Source organism: Anomaloglossus baeobatrachus, chromosome 1 (assembly GCF_048569485.1).
Source record: "Anomaloglossus baeobatrachus isolate aAnoBae1 chromosome 1, aAnoBae1.hap1, whole genome shotgun sequence".
Taxonomy (NCBI): Eukaryota; Metazoa; Chordata; class Amphibia; order Anura; family Aromobatidae; genus Anomaloglossus; species Anomaloglossus baeobatrachus.
The window spans coordinates 251928363-251945742 of NC_134353.1; the positions used below are offsets into that span (position 1 = coordinate 251928363).

General features: G+C 42.9%; 1 protein-coding gene across 3 annotated transcripts in view; it reads left to right on the forward strand.

Moving 5' to 3' along the window:
- TRPC3 (transient receptor potential cation channel subfamily C member 3) overlaps positions 1-17380 on the forward strand; it is a 403894-nt gene that overhangs the window by 250479 nt on the left and 136035 nt on the right. For all 3 annotated transcript variants that reach the window (XM_075349076.1, XM_075349096.1, XM_075349087.1), the window contains exon 4: positions 15498-15662. In XM_075349076.1, the coding sequence (XP_075205191.1) occupies positions 15498-15662 (165 nt within the window). The remainder of the gene's footprint in view (positions 1-15497; positions 15663-17380) is intronic.

A 17380-nucleotide genomic window follows, 5' to 3' on the forward strand; every position in this document is an offset into this window, starting at 1 on the left:
GAAAGTCTGTCTGCCAGAATTCTCGCAAAGAGTTTCAGGTCTGTGTTCAAAAGGGAACTGGGGCGGTAGCTAGCACACTGTGTAGGGTCCTTTCCCTCCTTACGAATTACACAGTTTTAGCCTACAATGTGTCTCGAGGGACATGGGACAGGATGGATAAAGCCACATTATTAAAAGCCTGAAGGAAGGGGGCATGGAATATGGAGCCCATCTTTTTGGTAGCCATCTTTTTTCCGTCAGGGCCTGGGGCTTTACCTGTCAGAGAATTTTAAATAGCTACGAGAAGTTCTGTCTCCATAATAAGCCTCTCTAGGCCAGCCATATCCTCCGCTTTAAATTGAATCATACCTAAATTGAGAATATATTCCCATATTCGAGTTCGAAAGTCCACAGAGGCCTGTTAAGATCGGGAGTTGTCAGTAGAATAAAGAGAGGTGTAAAAATTCCCAAAGGCAGAAGCAATTTCCCTTGGCAGCGCAACCATCCCCCCAACCGAGGACCGAACCCGCGGGACATAGTCATGTGACCTTTGTATACGTAATGCTCTAGCCAGGGTTCTGCTGCTCTTATTCTCGAACTCATAAAAATGTCTCCTACACTTTACCATGGCACCCTTTGCCTTGTGATTCAGGAGGTTGCACAGTTCATCTCTCTTTTTAAGCAGAAGAGGTTCGGCCCCAGTGTCCCGAGACTCCTTGTGCAGGATTTCCATCGATGGATTTTGGCAAAAAGCTACCTCCGCCGCTCGCTCCCACTTCAGCCTCGAGCCATGCTTAATGAAAAACAACCTTACTTCACATTTATGGGCCTCCCAGACAACGTTAGGTGACACCTCCCCAGACGCATTCTCGTCTAGGTATTCCACAAGGGCCGCGTGAACCTCCCCACAACCGTCGTGTGACTTAGCAATGAGTTATTCAAAATCCATTGGCATTTCCTGTCGATGGAACTATTAAGGGCAAGTGTAATGTAATCAGTGCGTGGTCAGAGAAATAGATGCTCTCGATTGATGCAGCCACCAGACAGTGAAGATCACTATGCTTAACAAAGAAATGGTCTAAGCAAGAGTAGCTATCATGGACCATTGGATGGAACGAGTAGTCCATGTCTGATGGGTGCAGCAACCACCACACATCTATCATCTGATATTCATAAAGTGCACGCTTGATGCAGCGCAATGCCCCTATGGCAAATAGGAAACCCCCTTAGAGCTATCCAACTGAGGATCTAGAGTGACGTTGTAGTCCCCTCCCAACACTAGGGTGCCCTCAAAAAATTCATCTATCAGCTCGAGAAAATGCAGGAGTGAAGCACATTGCCCAGTTTTTGGCAGATAGATCGCTGCAAATGTGAAAATTTGAGATGCAAAGAGGATTGAATGCTTCTCAGGACTGTGTAATCCCTTCACATTCAAAGAGTCTTTACATAGCACAGAGCGTTCCTGCTTCATCTTGGTTTAGCACGGACCCCTGGAGGAGCAAGCAGAGTTCTCCTTTCAGAGAACGGCTAAAAAGATAAGGGAATAGAGTGGAGAAAAGACAGAGAAGAGAAAAAAAATAAGGGGGGAGAAGGAAGAGAGCTGAGAAGGGGGGGGAGTCAGTGGGGAGGAAGGGTACCTTTATACATGTTGGTGTGCACATGTTTCTAGTGAGGTCTTTTTTCTTGATGTACAATTGTTATATTCCCTCATAGTTGTAGCACCCAACTTTATTGAATTCATGAATATTTATTGTGCATATGTGCACCCTGTTTTCCATGTATATTGTTGTTTGGGGAGGAAGGGTAAAGACCACGGGAAGGAAGGTGAGGAAAAAGGAGAAAAGGATGTACAAAGAACCTGCGAACGGGCAATAAAAGAACCACAGAAGAGAGTACACAGAGGGTGGAGATAGCTCACACAAAGTTCACAGACCTAAAGACCAGCCCTTGATCTGCAGGGTAGAAAAAGAACCGGGGACTAGTACAGACTCGCAGAGGAGCACGAGCCCGAGCCCGCCAGCAGAAAAAACAGACTTTTCCCTCCCAACAACACGGAGAGGAGTATTAGAAATTTCCCACCCACCGACTACACCGAAAACATAAAAAAAACCTGAAATGCAACAAACTAATTAATCCAAGAAGATGTACAGGCACAGTATGTCATATGATGCCCCGAAGACCACCACTTCAAGGCAACCCACCGGGACATGACCCAGCAATATAGCCAGACCGGCTTTAGAAGGAGAAGATCTAAATCAAGCCAGAGGCCGGGCAGGCAGAGGCCCAATCTACCCAGACAGTGTCAGCCCCGCTTGTCCGCCGAAGTAGAGGAATTTTCTCCTCTCCTCTTTGCTCTCCACGTAGTAGGGCCCTAAGGGTTCCAGGCTAGCCACTCAGGGAACAATACTTTAGAGGTAACCAAAAAGGCGAATAGACCCAAAAGATCTGAGGGCTTCTTTAAAAGATAAACGTCATCTCCTTTGTGAACTATTAGGCCATGTGCCCACGGGAGCTTGCTTCTGTGCATTTTGCCGCTGAAAACCTGCAGCTTTATCTGGATTTTTCAGATAAACCCGCAGGTTTTAGCATGTACAGACACTCCCCATGTTATCCTATGGGACATGTGGAGTGTCTGTGTCCACGTTGTGGAATGTGCGACTGCGGAATATGTTGCGGATATCCCGCAGCCGCACATAACTGTATGTCAATTATTCCTGCGGATTTACCTGCAGATGGTTCCATACTTACTTGCTTTGATAGCAGACACCTGGTCACTTTCCGTCGGTGCACAGGAGGCTGGAGCGCGGTGGATCCATGAGCAGGAAGAAGGAGGTGGGCAGGACCTGCACGAGCTCCGGTCATGTGCCAGCCAGAGCTAGTTCAGGCCCGCCCACCTTCTCCTGCACAGTGTAGAGACGCTGACAGACGCCGGAGAGAATTGCTGCGTGATGGAGGTAAGTATGAACTCCCCCGATCACTGCAGCACTTGTTCTGCATTGAGGATGCAGTGCTAAAGTCATGGTACTGTATCCTCAATGCAGAAGGCCCGCAGGATAGCCACAGGAGATTCTGCAAATAAACCTCAGCATTGAAACAGACAAAGTTGTGCTGCAGTTTTCTGGGAGCTCCTGCGGAATGTCCTGCGGATATAACCGCAGGACAGTTTCCCCCGTGGGCACATAGCCTAAGATGGAAGGGATGTCCCCAACGATAAGAAGCGTTCTCATCCTTGATTCGGAGCAGAAGTGGGTGTAGCTGTCATCTCGTAAATAAAGTGCGGCTGAAAACATCAAGGAACAGCGATACTGAGGTTCCATCCTTCTCAACAGGGCCATGTGCCCGGGCTCCCTGAAGGATCCGTTCCTTGTTCCCATAGTAGTGAAGATGACACAGGACATCCTGTGTGGAGGAGGACACCCGGGCGATTGGTTCGGTCAGGCCACCCTGTGGATCCTATTAAAAAAGAAGGTGGCGTCCAGAGGCCTGTCCATGACAATGTTGAAGATGGCCAGGATGTTGGAGAGGTGGAGATCTTGGGACCAATCCTCAGGGATACCCTTCAGCCACAAGTTGTTTCTCCTGCTTTTGTTTTCCTGATCATACAAGAACAGGGCGAGATCACTGATACATAGATTAGAGGACTTGCAGACTTTTTCCAGCTGCGCCATCCTTCCCTCCAGAGACTCCTGGGCCTGCTCAATAGCTGTGATCCTATCCTCCAGGACCCCCATGTCCTCCCTCATTGAAGACAATGCTGTGAGCTGGGCCTGTTCAATTCTGGACACCACCTCCTCCAAGTCCCTTTTGCTGAGGAGAGCGAGGATGAGCTCCCTCAGGGCCCAGATGTCCTGTATATCAGGAGAGGTCATTGGGAGAGTAGCAGAGGCTCCATGAGCACTCTCCTTGGGGCTGGGAGCCTCAGAGTGCCTGAAAATCGCCGGTATCCCCAACTCAGGAGTGCCCCCAGGGAGTTGTTTCCCTTTGGGAATTCCATCAGAGTGGCAGTGGCCGATACCCCTCTGTGTCCCGCCGCCATTTCCCGGGCCCCCCGCTCCGAAGCTGCTTGCTGGGATGCCGCCTGGGGCTCCATCTCCCTCGGGCTCTCATTGTCTGTATTCAGGCGCTGCTGCCGCGCCACCTCTGGGGACTTCCCCTCCAACATGTGTGCTGCTCCAGCCTTCGCCATCTTGCCTCTGGACGCGCCTGGAGAGACCTCCGCTGGAGAGGAGAGGAACAACGCCAGCCTCTCCAGGAGCCTCTTGCTTGCTGCCAGGTCAGGTACTGTGGAGTTCTTCTTCTTAGGGGCCATGGCGGTGCTGTGTGGCCGGCGGGGGAGAGAAGATGGGACAGCAGGCACAAGAGCTCCGACGATGTGCATCCTCACTCCTCCATGTCCAGGACCTGCCCCCCAGGATTTTTTATTTTACCTTAGGGAACCATGGAATCAGAAAGGGTTGTCCTAGTAGTGGTAGTGGTAACGCCTAATGGTTAGTGATTACCATAATAGTAAAATGCAAACATGCAGGGGACCTGTATTATTACATTACACCTACTGAAAAAGATGGGTAATTATGATTGGCAACATAGTTGTTGCTATGCCAGAGAAGGAGTTACGTTTTCCATCAGTTGTCCGCTTTCGCCAATTCAGGGGTATTTCATTCCAGAAAAGCCTCTATATAGAACAATCTCTTCAATTCCCACTGGATTTCTCTTTTAGGGCATATTAAAAATGACTGTAATCATGACTGATGCCTTCCTCAATACATGAAAATTAATTTTCAGATAATGTCTGACCAGATGTATATAATAGAAGCTTTTAAAGGAACGAGAACAAGCCTGTGTCTATGCACCACGCAACTTTGATATATAGCTCTGAGGTTTTCTTTTCCTTTCTTGCCATCTACCAGCTACTGTGCATTAAGGGGTTAGGCTTTTATGTCCGCCATGCCATTTGTTATGTGAAACAAATTAGATTTTGTTTTTTGTGCATTCCAGCTTGAACATCCATATCGTCCACATAAAATCTGACAAACATTTTAGTATTTTGCAGAAAAGGGATGGATTTTATGGGAAGAGATATGATAAGACTGCACAGTTTTTTTAGGGCATAGTATATAGAAATATTATTGGTGGAACAATAAGAAATGATAGGAGAAATATTTGGCATTGTAAGGCCAAACACAAGGATGCTTTCCCTGGGTACAGAATGCACTGTGTTTATCACAGCTAAGATCAAACGTGTTCTCAAAATATCCAGGGCAGGCATTGCTTGTACAATAAGCGAAAGAGACAACACAAAAACCACAAGGAATTCTGAATATGTGAGAGCTATAGAGCGGATGTTTGTAAAAAGGGGAACATGGGAAACACAGTTTATTATTTATCAGATATTCTATTTAAAGGGGTAAGTTCTGTTACTTTGTTTACTTCATGTCATTCACATCACGATCTTTTGTGAAACACCAAGGTGACGGACGCTATATTTATTTACACATGCAATCTATGGATCTGCCGCATGCATTGAAGACTACATAAAGAATGCATTCATGAGCTGTGTATCTACATGTGCCCCAAGAGCTCAGCTTGGAGACTGCCCTGGAAAATAATGGAAAGTCAAAAGCCACTTGTGCTGATTTGTGGAAATCTGTCAAATAGTAATCAACCTCTTTCATCATTTTAGGACTTAGCTTTATCCAACGGGAATATTTGGTGAACCTAGAGATATGTTACTCCATGACGTTGCGACCATCTACAGTATACATTTCGCTCAATAATAGGCTGTGATATCTAATAAATTGCCCTGTGCCTGGTAGATTTTTATAGGCTATTTTGTGTTTGTACCATTGATCCACATTAATAAAGCTGAATATTATTTGTAAAATTTCTGAAACAAATCTGTCATATAGATGTAGTTTACCTTAGACCAGATAACTGGGCATTGGGCTATCACGGCAATAAAAAATCTTATTCAATATAAAAGGTTTATTAAATATGTAAATAAGGGGTCCTCAGTACACCATTTGGCCCCCTATGTTAAAATCATCCAGACCTCTGCTTACGATTGACAGCAGTCACTATGGAGTCCTACCTGACTCGAATCCTCAGCCCTGCACATTGATACTGCTGGAGCTGAATGCACACAATGTGAAGGCACACTGTCATCCCCCTCTCTTGTCAACATCCCCTGTCCTCTACTGAATGATCCTGTGTAAAATGAGCGGCCACTGCAGACAGGAGAGGGATGTATGTCCCTGTACACACTAACACTGTGTGCTCCCAGCTGCTGCAGTGTCAGCGTGTGCAGAGCTGAAGATTCAGGCAATGCTCAAAGTGAGCACTGTCAACCAACATAAAGGAAGGGGCGGAATGGAGCACTGGTTGTGGATACACAAAAAGCCCCCCTCATTTACATATTTAATAAAACTATTTTTATTTAAAATAATTAATTAGTAAATAATAATTAAAAACTGCCTTACAAGTAAAATGGAAACCCAACATTCAATTCAACTGATTGACACTTGGAAGTGGCAGAGACATAGTTAAAAAGACAAACTTTTATTTAGGAATAGTATTAAAATGGATTACATGCAATAAAATAGCAGACACTGCTACAACAGATAGAATATATCTCAAAAAAGGGGACATGGGTAAAAATCAAATTACACTAGTGTGCAGCCCCATAAGTTACTATATTGCAGCCATAACTTGTATTTTTGGAACAAGGTGGAGCATATAACAAATTTATATAGAATGTATCACCAAATCACCATTATCATCCATCATTTCTATACTGAGGTATAAGGACGCATCCCAAACAGATGCAATGCACCCCTTGTGGCCCTACAGAGGAATGTTGGAGATGGAGCATGTAACAAATTTATATATAAGGCATATCCAAATCATCACTATCAAACATCATTTCAATACTGAGGTAATAGGATGCATCCTAAAGAGATGCAATGGATCCCTTATAAACCTACAGAAGAATGTTATCAGCAGTAATGGTTGATATGAAGAATAAGGATATATAAGTCGCTCAGAATTACCTTTGGTTAAGTGAGCTCGACTGGGCTGTCCGCGTCCCTTCACCCTAACTTGTGTTTCGCACTAGCTTCGTCAGGGGTCGTGTGATTTTAATATTATCCCTAAATAAAAGTTTGTCTTTTTAACAATGTGTCTGTCAATTCCAAGTGTCAATCAGTATATTGATTGTATATTGAGTGCTGCATACCTGGTTGGACCTTTTGGTATTTGCTATTACAAGTAAAATGTTTAAAGGGTCTTAGTCCCTATAAGAATGTATAAATTATTTCATATGAGTTTTGGGGGTAATAAACTCACTTACAGTTATCTCAGTCCTCCAAGGTGAGATTGTCTTCTGTGACATGTTATCAAGATGGTGCTTTATTTATCAAGTTTATTTAAGCCACATGTAAACTTGGCTACATCTGTATGTGAATACACTCTAAGGGGTACTTTACACGTTGCGACATCGCTAGCATCGGCTAGCAATGTCTAGCGCAATAGTACCCGCCCCCGTCGCACATGCGATATCTGGTGATCGCTGCCGTAGTGAACATTATTGCTACGGCAGCGTCACACGCACATACCTTGTCGGCAACGTCGTGGTGACCGCCGAACAATCCCTCCTTCAAGGGGGAGGTGCGTTCGGCATCACCGTGACGTCACTAAGCGGCCGGCTAATAGAAGCGGAGGGGCGGAGATGAGCGGGACGTAACATCCCGCCCACCTTCTTCCTCCCGCATTGACGGTGGAGGCAGGTAAGGTGATATTTGTCGTTCCTGCGGCTTCACACACAGCGATGTGTGGTGCTGCAGGAACGACAAACAACATCGTATCTGCAGCTGGAGCGACATTATGAAAATGAATGACGTGACACAGATCAGCGATTTTTGACTGTTTTGCGCCCGTTCATCGTCGCTCCTAGGATTTACACATTGCGATGTCACTACCGGCGCCGGATGTGCGTCACAACAACCGTGACCCCAACGATATTTCGGTAGCGATGTCGCAACGTGTAAAGTACCCCTAATAGATGGGCACAATGCTTGAAAATATGAATTGTTTGAAAATATATATGAATTACTTTAATATATATAAACTAATATATTTAATGCAAAATAACAGTGTCATGATCCAGGACCAGTATTCTCTGCTCCAGAGTTTCACAGACCCAGCCTGGTCATGTCAGGGGTTAACTCCCATCAGCCTCATTCTGGTTTCAGGAGATACTATATCTGGTCTCTGAACCTGCATTCTTGTGCTGGTTATAGTTTTGGTTTGCAGCCTGTGACTTGCTCTGGTGAGAATTCCTGTTTGATCTGACTCCTTGTTACCGTGCCCTGACCTGTACCCTCCCCGTTCGTCTCTGTTGTTTGTGTTTCCCTATGCATACCTGATCTCCCAGCTTCTGACTCGGTTCTGTTTTCTGACTTTGGTATTGATCCTCCCTTTGCAGTGACTCGACTTTCCTGGCTAGACTCTGACTGTTTGACTACTCTATTGCCCACTGGTGGTTCTCCTATTAACTGCCTGCTGAAGTTACTCTGCTGTACTTCAGCTGCCTTTCCGTTGCAGTGTTTCTTTGTCTCTCCTTCACTGATCTGCTATCACCCAGTGGGGAATACGCTGTACTATGTCTCACTTGTCCTTTGTACAGCGTGACAAACAGAAGATACACACAAACAAACAAACAAACAAAAAAGGTACTAATTAAACACAATGCCAAGACATGATTAATGGATGGCAAACTTTGTTTGGTTTGACATCAAAAGAAAAAAATCAGGCTAATTTGTTATTAATTAGAAGAGTGAATCACCTGCCACCATCTTTCCAGTGCTCATGTAGCTTTAATTCTCCTGGTTGCTTTGATGCATGAAAGGTCCAGTTTTATTCCCTCTCCCTTATTCACAATGGCAAAGAGAAGAGAACAGTCTGAGCAATCCAAAAATACTATTATCTCTAAGCACAAGCAGTCTAAATGCCCAGTCACACACAACGACTTACCAGCGATCCCGAAAACGATGCGACCTGATAGGGATCACAGGTAAGTCGCTGGGAGGTCGCAGGTGAGATGTCACACAGTCAGATCTTACCAGCGATGCAGGAATGATACAGGTCGCAGTAGCGACCTGTATAATGATCTCAGCAGTCACTGTGACCCTGTCACACAGTGTCAAACACAGCGATGTGTCCTGCCCAGCAGGACATCGCCTTTGAAGAAAACGGCCTGGACCATTCTGCAACGACTAGAGATCTCACAGCAGGGGCCTGATCGCTGGTAGATGTCACACATAACAAGATCGCTAACGAAATCGCTACTGCGTCACGGAAACCGTAACTCAGCTGCGATCTCGCTAGCGATCTCGTTATGTGTGACGGTACCTTAAAGGGTGTAAAGGATGATCTACAAAGACCTGGGAATCCCAGCTTCAAGAGTATATAATGTTATCAAAAAGTCTCCTACTCATGAAACAATCAAGAACCTTCCAAAAAGTGGTGGAAAATGAAATTTGATGAGAATACCATAAAAAGGCTAAGGAGAACTCTGCTGCAAGTAAAAAAAAACAGAAAAATGAGAAACTGAACATTGCAAAACGATGCATTGATAAACCATAATCCATAAGGGAAAATGTTCTGTGAACAAATTAAACCAAACTACAGGTGATTGTTGTCAATTCATACAAAGTTTATTTTTAATACGAAATAAGGCCCATAAAGAAAAGAACACTGTATATACAGTGAAACGTGGTTGAAGATGAATAATATTGAGGGCCTGTTTCTCCTCTGGAGTTGTAGGCCATGAATGTGTTACAGGAGCAATAATATTAGGATATTTTAGGAGAATATGTGCTTCTCAGGCTGGGTTCACGTAACGTTTTTCACTGCGTTAACTGACTCCGTCAGGACTTACGTCCCTAGCCCTGAAGAACAAAATTTGGGCCATTGACAGTAATGAGTCAAATGGAGTCACAATGTGCTCTCTTGGGCATTATTTTTGGCCATATATGCCTATTGGAGGCAGGCAGCAACACATAGTTGACTACATCTTGCTGCCCACCTCAACTAAATGTAAGACAACTTGTATTGAATTAAAAGAAAAAATAGCAGAATAAGGACCAAAAACTCATATCAGTAATAGATAAAATAAATAAAAATGGACTGTTTTAAATTAGGCAGCAATGGCTCCTGAACAGTATCCAACTGAAAGTCTTTGGCGGTAACAGAAATCAGCCATTTGCGAAGGAACTTTACAAATATTCAAGAGCTTGAGAGAATTGTAGTGATAGAGTGGAAGAAACTATAAGCAGACAGGTACAAGAAGCTCTCAGGTGTCAAGAAAATACATTTGGAAGCTGTTATTATTACCAAACCTAGTATTAGAGAAGTCATTTTGTCCATGTCATACATATGCTATGTTCCTTTATTATTTCTTTTTATGAAAGGACTGTATGTATGTTGATAGGTTCACTTTTTAACTGGATGCATGTGAACATATAAGCACCATTAACTCCAGAGTTCTATACATGTGAAAAGGTTACAAACATAAAACATGTGTAAAATAAATAAAATAAACTGGTAAAGAGGGGGACCCATGGTAGAGTTCTCCTTTTCTTCCCTGGACAATCAATCTTCAAATTGTCCAGTCTGAAGAGGCTTCAGCAGACAAATTAACTTTACTCCAGTCCCTTGCAGTCCAGTCTTTGTACTTTCTGCAGAGTTATTTTCACTGATGAAGCCCCTTCAGACTGTTTGGGATGGGAAGAATGATTGTCTGGAGAATAGGTGAGGTCTACCAAAAGTCCTGTCTGTGTCATGCCAACTATAAAGCACCTTTCTCCACCAACCCCGGTAAGCTACATTCAGATTATAAGATGCACCCCTCATTTTTGGGAGGAAAAGTGCATTTTATAATTCGAAAAATATGATACTCTATTCACCTCCATACATACATATAAAACTAAGGTGTGAAAAGAATTAAATGTGAAAACCCATTTTATTTACCCTTAAAATTACATTGTAAGGCCAGTGATCGACCAATTTTGTTCCTTCCTTTTTATACTCTGTCATTATTTCGGGTTCACATATGTAAAACTTTATTGTGTTGATAGCTTTTCAGATTGAAACATGCAGAGATTTTATAGTGTTTTATTCTCTACCATAACTGTAGAGGTAAGTAACATCTGTCAGTCACATTAAAATGTCTGAGATCTTTCTCTTTTTATAACAAGATGACTAATCACTGCATACTTATGTCCACTTTAAATATTAATATACTACCAGGAACTCCATTCTACTTCTGTTCAGCTTCAGTACAATTACTCTTGATTAGCCGAGAAATTGCAAAATTTATGGTCTAAGCGGCCGTTTTACAATTTTTTTGACACCAGTATAGCAACCTCTAATTTTCAAGAAAGAAGTACCGTAGATTCTCAGGGCGAACAATAACTGTGATCACATGGAAAGCATTAGAGCATACACCCACACATGCAAGGTCCGCATGTATGCTACACGCTTTGTTCTCTGTGCTGTCTAAGATCTAAAATAAGGGCTAAATCTGCCAATTATTAGAAACGATTATAAGATTAAAAAGTCTTTATAATTAAACCTGCATGTTTATATTACTATACCAAAACTTAGCAATTAGTATATATGTATTAAAAAGGTTATTACATGAACACAACCTATATGTGCTAAGGTACATGAACATTATGATTAATCCGTTTTTATTGAGTTTTCACAAATCAAAAATAAACAACAATATAAAAGAGAGTAAGAAAGTAGTAGTGGGGAATGAGAAAATATTAGAGGGAGAAGATCTCAAATATGGGCCCTCTCCTGGTCCAACGATCAGATATTATCAATTACATGCATTGTCTTAAATGCAAATCACAATCTTATGATTTACTCTACATTAACAATGCTCCCTATATGGCTAATTCCATAATACTTCTGGTCGCAAGTAATTTTACTTTCGGGTGCAGGGGAGATGTGCGGGCCACAGGCGCTGTGCTGCGGGCTAACAGTGGGCAGTGCTGCAGGCGGCGCGCTGTGCTACGAGCTTGGTGGTTGGCACTGTGCTGCGGGCTGTGAGAAAGGGGACGCTGATGGCGGTGCAGTCTTAAAATAATGGTGCCCGGAGTCAGAACATGCGCAGATTGAGCTCTCGGCTGAAGATCTCATATGCGCTCGCGCTGCCTCCAGCCCAGCAGTGGATTTAAGAAAAATGCTGCCTGGAGGTGGCACATATGCAGATGAGATCTAGGCTTGTCATTGAGCCGAGAGCTCCATCTGCACACGCGCCACCTCTGGGTGCCATTTCTTTAAAGCCTGCACTGCCAATAGCTTCCGAATGCTCCTTTTGCCTCGCAGTGCCCCCAGCGAGCATCTGGAACAACTCGCTGCGCCGCAGCATCGCCCTACTCCAGTACCGCCTCTGCCTCCTGTGACCCGGCTCCACCACCGCTGCTGCCCCGCCTCCAGTAAGACAGCACCAGAATATAAGACGGACCCCATAAATTTGTTTTCCCTTTTTTTTTCCTATAAATTTGGGGTGCATCCTAAAATCTGGTGCGTCTTATAAAACAAAAAGTATGGTAGATGGAAAAAAGTCAGATGCACTCATGGGTGCATAATCAAGAAATGAGATATATGAAATCTGTACAGATACCTCAAATAAATTAGGACAATATTAAAAACTAATACTTAAAGACTATAGACACATTTGAAGCCATTTATTTTACTAGATTATATGTATTTTTATTAATGAAACAGATTTGCAATTAACTTTCATTAATAATGCATGTACTTTTGGTTTGTAGAGCATGCAAGTAACACACAACAGTGCAGGCTGCCTGATCCACTGCTGTCTACAATTTGTCAGACAGCTAACTGACAGCTCAAGTCTGCAGCTGCTCTCCAACCTTTTTTAAGGCTAAACAAAGCTGAAATCTAAGAAAATAAATATACACCTTTGAGTTTAGTATAGTTTTAACTTTGTTATTGATGTAAAAAAAGCTCAACTAAAATAAGAATACAAGTGTAAGCACAACATAAGTATGACTGAACCCTTCCTAACGTGTCAATATTTGAGTGAAGCCAGTATTGGAGTAAATATCTCATTATTTTGTGTCTCTGCCTATAACTGCCAGACGTTGTGCAGCTTCTGGTGTAATCAGTCACAGATGAACAAAAAACAATTTAATTTTCTTTTTAACCTTCAGTTTAGTAAGTGTGACAGTGCTGTTTGATCATTAACTTCAATGAACGCAATCTGCAAATCAGACAACAAAGCTGAAGATGTCAGAGCAGATCTCTTACAAGACAATTTGTTTCAAGAGTAACCGTCATTTTAATTTCTATTTCATAAATCAGAAGCACTCAAGGAAATAAGAAACTTTGTAATATATCTTATCTGATAAATTGGCTTTTTTTCCCTCCTTGTAGATTGATCTTTCATTCTCAATTTATGGGTAAAATTTGTAAAATCTGTATTCAGTGAAATTAGAGATTTACATTACTGGAGGGGGAGGAGGAGGAAAATAAGCTAGAAGCAGAGAGGAACATTCTGCTGCAAGTTCTCCTGAAAGGACAGATGCAGTTCTCCATTGAACTTTATGACCACAAACTGTAATTTTCTATCTCTGTAATGAGAAGATCTGTATTCACTCAAAACAGATTTTTCCTGTGAATTGAGAATTTTGAAAACTAATCAGTACCAGTGGAGAAAAAAGTAGATTTCTTTGAATAAATATATTACAAACTTTATTTTCAGTTGTACTATTAGAAAAAAAAATATATAAAGGGAACCTGTCAGCAGGTTTTTGCTACCTCATCTGAGAGCAGCATAATGCAGGCAAACAGAGTCTGAGTTCAATGATGTATTACTTAAAGTAGTGTCTGCAGTCGTTCTGACACTGTAAGAGATTTTAGATTTTGCATCTAGTAGAGCTCTGAGAGCTGCCCACACCAGGCTTTGAGTGTACATTACCATAGACAGAAGCTACTAATCACAGATGGGGCGGAGTTAGACTACTGCTGAGACCCACTAAGGTTAAAAATAACAGGCATAAGCTAGCATCGCAGGTAAACAAAAAAAAGACTGTGCGATAACAGATGCAGGGCTGAAATCTCTGTTTTAACTTCTGCAGCATGTTATCTTCAGTTTACATTGCAGAAATCTGGCAATAAAGTAAAGCTGAAAGGTTAATTCCTACTGCTAAGTTATACCGGTACTTTCCATCTGTAAGACCACCACAGAATTTGAATCTAAAGAGGTTGCAGTGCGCTTTAATGTTTTATTTTTTACAAAGGTTTGCTTGTATATTGATGCATAAAGCTTTCAACTCTGAAGTGAAGTACAGCTGGGTAAAGGGGTCACAACACTAAACCAGCCATGTGACTCATTTGTTCTTATGATCGGTGGAGATCTCGTCAATCAGACCTCCCACTTATGACAAAATGATGTCATATCCTAACATTATGCCATGGATATCTGCTGTAACCATGTCATAACCTGACTCACTACATTGTCCTCTGGCACAAACAATATACTCAAAGTGGGACAGGGAGGCTGAAGTTGGCATCTCAACACCAACGAGTATCAATATCTTCACCTTTTGCCAGTCACTGTAGTGGCCAGTGATTGCCTCCAAATGTCTTTTGTCTTTGGTAAGAACATGATATACATAACTGGTATGACATCTTGATCACTTCTGTGACCTGTGTCTGTCCACCTAGAAGATGGAGCATGGAGACTGCCAGAGATCTGGACAACACAAGAGGGGTGTGTGTGGGACTGATAAGGTAAAGTATATTCAAGATTTTTTCAAGAGATTAGCCTATTTGTGAAACAAATCTGTGGTGAAAAGCCCTTTTAACCAATTTCTGGACCCTAATCTTGTGATACAAGCTATGCTTTAGTAACCTTTCACTAGTTTTCACAATACATATAAATCAATATAATACAGGGCGGTGGCTCTCTTGACTATTTTGTCTTTTCGATATTTATGTGGAGCTACAGTGCGGTGGATCTCCTGACTTTTTCTCCATTTCTATAATTCTGTGGCGCTGCCATTTAAATTGTTAAAATTGTAAAAATGAAAAGTCAATATTATCTGTATTATTCCATCAAATATTTCTGTGTAGATTGCGTGAGCTCATTACTCCAACTATTTGTTCAATCCATGCTACTCATTTCTTATTAATTACTTTTCCAAAAGGCAGGGCTAGGAAAGCCAGAGGAATGTGTATATGAACGTAGCTGCTGCAGTCATGCATATTTGACACATACATTACCAGTCTTGTATTGTAATGGTTCACGGCTTTTCATAATGCTGCGTCAACAATTTATGTTCCTATATTCTATAGTAATTCAAATTGAAACATGGGAAATGCGGACTATGCACATTTTTCTTCAATAATGTTCCACTCAACCGATGTTCTGGATAGATCTGGTGTTAATTGTTAATTGATTAATAATATTATTGTGTTTGCAGTTTGTCGCACACCCAAATTGCCAACAACAACTATTAACCATCTGGTATGAAAACCTCTCAGGATTACGAGAACAGCCAATTGCCATCAAATGTCTGGTTGTACTGGTCGTCGCCTTGGGCTTACCATTTCTCGCTGTTGGTTACTGGATTGCTCCATGCAGCCGGGTACTAAATTCCTTATGCTCTAATGATGTAGCTTTTAATGCCTAGAAGTCCATGGGTCAGCATCTTTCAGCATTCTAGCTGTTCTGAAAAGACAATTCCCAGCATGTACCAATAACCGCTCATTGGGAATTGTAATTTCACAAGAGCTGGAGTACCAAAGGTTGCATCCTGGATTAAGTGCCAAGCACTCAGCAGGTTAATGTGATTTTCCATTGTATTTTTTATTTGTATGTTTTTACTTATCAGCACATTTTATCTGTTGCCCAGCGAGGAGGTCAGGGAATTTAACAGTCAGGAAACTGGTACTCAACCTATTGCTATCTTTATTGTATGGCCTGCTTTAAAAATTAGAAGTCTGTCCGCCAAAAAATGTTTTGGCCAATCAGACAACAGCGACTTCAGCCAAATGTCCCATACATAAGAGAACTTGTTTGGCCGAGCTCACCTGTTTTTCTCTATGAGGAAACTGCCAGTTCACACGTTGGCATGCGGTTATCTCCCAGAGGACAATGTGCTCAACAGTCCGAATTTGGACATGCACAATCAACTTTTCCCCTAATGTCAGTCGGGCCGGTGCCGCCTGGTCTAGTAGACCATCAGCCAAGCCCCTTGATATCAGTGGGTTTGGTTGACATTAGTCTAATGTAAATTGTGGCTTTAGGAGAGGATGTGTTGTATATAAGGGAACTGTGAAACTAAATCTGGTGCAGTTAGAGGCTAAACCACCAGGTGTTTGCCAAGCACAACCAGACAGGAACTAATAGAAAACCCTAGGTGGTAAGAGAGGTAACGTTCAGGACAAATGGAAAACCGAGACAGAGTCAAAGCACAAGCCGAAGTCGGTACACAAAGGGAGTCAGTCAGTAGGTAGGGATGAGATCAGTCAACAGGGATGGGAATGAGTGGAGAAGGTGGGTAATACAGAGGAAGGTAAACGGAGGGAGTAGGACAAAACACCAGGATGAGCAGAACAGAAAAAGGGGATGAGACGGAGGGGGTCACAGGGAGGTCAGGGAATGCAGACACGGGCAGAGGGAGGAAGTCGGGACAGCTGGAGGGGAGGGGAGCAGTAGCAGGACAGGATCAGAGAAGACACGAGCAGATCAGAGCCGAGTACTTGCCGAAACTAGAAATATCACTGGCGACGCAGCAGCAAGGTCGGCTCCATAATAAAGAGGAGGGGAGTCCAAATTGAGGTCCGGAGGACCCCTCCCCCAAGGTCAGGGAGAGGCCAAAAACCCAGAGTGGACCAAAAAGGGTAAGCCAGCTCTGCAGGAGGCCGGCTCACAGAGCAAAGGCAAGAAACTGGCTCTGCAGTATGGCGGGCCTTCAGAACATGGTCATGACAGGAACTCACCAGCTTGATGATGGCTTTCTTGTGCTGACATATAAGTAAATAAATCACTGCCTTTAGAAGATTTGCTTCTATACTTATTAAAACGTCCAACCTTTTCTAAAGCCATGTACATCAGTTGTATAAAGCACTGATGAAGTATTTTTTCCTTTAGGATTTAATACTTTGTAAGGCCTCACTCACGTGAAATTCACGCACGTGCCGAGAGACACATATTTTCCCTGCGTGTTGCGTGCAGGTAAGTACGTGTCTCTGGTACGTGCGTGACACGTGTGTTCTACGTGTGCTATCCGCGATAGCACACGTAGAACCGGTAATTAACATACTCACCTGGTCCTTCCTGATGTCCACGCTGCTGTCCGTG